At 45.9% G+C, this 3,193-nt stretch overlaps 1 protein-coding gene across 1 annotated transcript in view; it reads left to right on the plus strand.

Annotated features, from left to right (window-relative positions):
* The window catches only part of OAS3 (2'-5'-oligoadenylate synthetase 3, 100kDa), a 35,337-nt gene that overhangs the window by 27,638 nt on the left and 4,506 nt on the right, over positions 1 to 3,193 (plus strand). Inside the window, exons 5-7 of the mRNA XM_006870510.1 lie at positions 1,742 to 1,895; positions 1,937 to 1,996; positions 2,308 to 2,607. Of these exons, the coding sequence (XP_006870572.1) occupies positions 1,742 to 1,895; positions 1,937 to 1,996; positions 2,308 to 2,607 (514 nt within the window). The remainder of the gene's footprint in view (positions 1 to 1,741; positions 1,896 to 1,936; positions 1,997 to 2,307; positions 2,608 to 3,193) is intronic.

Raw genomic sequence — 3,193 nt, forward strand, 5'->3', positions numbered from 1 at the left:
ATTTTATAACCGTATTTCTGAATTCCTTCTCCAGCATTTCCAAAGCCTGCCCATCTTCCAGTATGGAGTGTAGGTCTACTTCCAGCTTATTTGCCTCAGTCACTTTATCTCGTTTCTGGATATGTGCAGATATGGTCATCTGCTTTTGTTTTTTGAACATATTCAGGAGTTATCTGTGGACTGAATACTTAGGTGGGTATGTCTTTTGGTGTTTTTTTTATGCTTTCTGATTGCCTCCAGGTAGATGTGATCAGGAAATGCGCTTCCCTTTTCACTCTTTTTCTTGAGAAATTTCAAGATGCCACTGTTGGTCGTTTTGACGTAACTTAAGATTTAATTTTTGGCTTATTTTCGTTTTTGTCTGCTTATCCCACGCCACAATCCCCGTTCAGGCCTTTTTTCTAGTTGTAAACAGTTTAGGGCCAGCTGTGGCCGGTTTGGTTTTAATTGGAAACTGTCTCTTTAAATTTCGAGGAGATCTGTACGCATGCGAGATCTGTACGCATGCGTAGTAGAACTCTCCGAGAGTGGGGCTGGGCTGCCCACTAGCTCAGGCACCCCTACAGTCACCAGAATGGAGGTGCGTGGACAGCAAGGGACCAGTGAACAGCTACCAAAAGAGAAGAATGTCCACACCTTTATCTCAGCGGTTCTGCCAGGCGTCTTTGGCTGCTCCGATCCTTCTCCTGCTTGGTCTCACTCAAGATGGCGGCTCCTGGAGCAGCTGAGCGTGTTGAATTAGAAAGCAATGGATTTCTTGCTTCTGCCACAAGTACCCCTAGCTGTAAGCCTTCCAACCTTCTAAATATTCCTTTATATGTGGTTCAGAGTTCTGGGACCATCTCCTGAGCCTGCTTGTTTGGTATTCTGGCAGAACTCTTTACTGCATTTCCACCAGATCATCCACCATCTTGTTTGTTCTCCCCTCCCTTTTTTTTTTTTTTTTATAAGTTTTATTGTATTTGTTGTGGTTGCTGTTAAATGTCATCAATTTGTTGTTAAGGGCTGTTGAGTCCAGTCCAAGTCAAAGTAACCCCGTGTAGGGTTTCCAAGGAGCGTCTGCTGAGTTTGAACCAGGCCCTTGCGTTAAGCAGTCCCATACTTATCTTATAGCCCCTACCAGTTATCTTGTCATTAGGATACCATTTGCATTGTATTCTTAGAATCATGTGGTTTCCCTAAGTGCATATAGAATAACTGTTTAGAATAAAGGCTGTGTTTTAATTTCTTTGAATGTGGGGAGGAGGTTGTTTTTAACAGGCTATTAGAAATAACTGTGGGAGTAAGAGGAGGCTTTCTGCCCTGGGAAGATTTAAAGCCTCGGAAACCCTATACAGGGTCACTATGAGTTGGAACTGACTTGATGGTATTTCTCAACAGCAACATTATAAATCAGGCTGTTATAAACAGTCTTGTACATGTTTTTCAGTGCATATGCTTATTTGTTGTTGTTGTTTGGGATTGAAATTGCCCCAGTGACAATCCTGATTACTTGTGATTTTCATGTGCAGCCAAAAATGAGGACCATTGCTCCAATTTACACTTTGCAGAACCCCATCAAAATTGTTATCCCCATTTTGGAGATGAGGACACGGAGGCTTGGAGAGGTTGAGTCATCTACTCCAGGTCACACAGCTGGAAAGTAGCAGAGTTGGGACTGGAACCAGATCTGCTTCCCCCCAGAGCCCCTGATCTTGGCCATCTTGCTAACCAGAAACTTCTTGTCTCTCTGGGAATGCAGACCTGTAATCCTGGACCCAGCAGACCCCACGTGGGACGTAGGGAATGGTGCAGCCCGGCAGTGGGACATGCTGGCCCAAGAGGCGGGGTCCTGCTATTCCCACCCGTGCTTTCTACAAGTGCCTGGGAGCCCTGTACAGCCCTGGGAGGGACCGGTGAGTGAGGGGTTCCACAGGTCCTTTGGGTTTTTGCCTAGATTTATAACCAGCGGTTCCTGTGCATGTGTCCTGTGGAACACAGAGAGGAAAAGGTGGAGGTAGGAGCATGTAATTGGCAGGCTAAGTGGGTTTAGAGGAAGGTCAGCCTTTGTTTTCAGAGTTATTGCAGCCTGCATTTACCTTTTGTAACTATCACCCAGGAGGGAAGCCTTTTTCTATGCACAAAGAGCCATAAAGGCTAGCAGAGGCCCTCGCCCTCTCAGGGCCTCCATCACCCTGGCTGTACAATGGGCTGGTGAAAGAGAACTTGCTTAGAAGAAGAAAGCTCTACCCTAGGTAAAGCAACTCCTTCCATGACTTCCAGGGTCTTCCACGTGCCGGATCCTCAGGTTTGGATCACCCCATCCAGAAAGACCCTGATCAGAGGACCCCTGAAGACAGTGGGAACCTCAGTGCTGTGCACTCCAGAGCAGGAAGTGGCCAGCCCTCACATCCAGCTCCCAGCCCCTCTGGGATGGCCAGCAATGCTCCTTCTATGCCAGGGACAGTCTCAGATCTGTCTCAGATTCCTTCCAAGGAGCTGGACCGTTTCATCCAGAACCACCTGAAGCCAAGTCCCAAGTTCCAGGAGTTGATGAGCAAGGCCATCGACAGCATCTTACGCTGCCTCCGTGAAAACTGCATCCACAAGGTTTCACGCATCAGCAAGGTGAGAGGGCAGGGGGGCTTAGTGGTGAGGCGAATGAGTTCCAGCAACACAGCTGACCTTAGGCTGCCCAGGGAGACTGGACAGCCATGGAGGGTGGTTTGAAGGCTGGAAGTCTATAATAAAGTGCCAGCTTTAAAAAAGAGAGAGTGTTTTAGTTTGTTGTTATTGTGATAAAAGTATATATAACAAAACATTTGTCAGTTCATGTAATCCAGACTTTCTGGAACCATTGAGGCTGGATGAACCCACAAAACTATTGCCCTGAGATAATTTTATTTTAAACCTTAAACCAGAAATCGCCTCTGTAATCCTCTTTAAACCAAGCACTTGTTGTGTACCATCGAGTTGTTTCCAAGGCATAGTGACCATGTACAGGGTTTTCAAGAGCAGCTGGTGGGTTTGAACTGCCAACCTTGCGGTTACCAGTCCAGTGCTTATCCCACAGTGCCACACAGTAAAGAATGCCTACCTTGAACATTGTGTTCTTTTTTTTTTTTAATTTAAGGTTTTTATTGTGGATTGAGTGAAAGTTTACAGGGCACATCATCAGTTTCACATTCAACAATTCATATAACTTGTTTCATTA

Source organism: Chrysochloris asiatica, unplaced genomic scaffold, assembly GCF_000296735.1.
Source record: "Chrysochloris asiatica unplaced genomic scaffold, ChrAsi1.0 scaffold00142, whole genome shotgun sequence".
In the NCBI taxonomy this organism is placed as follows: Eukaryota; Metazoa; Chordata; class Mammalia; order Afrosoricida; family Chrysochloridae; genus Chrysochloris; species Chrysochloris asiatica.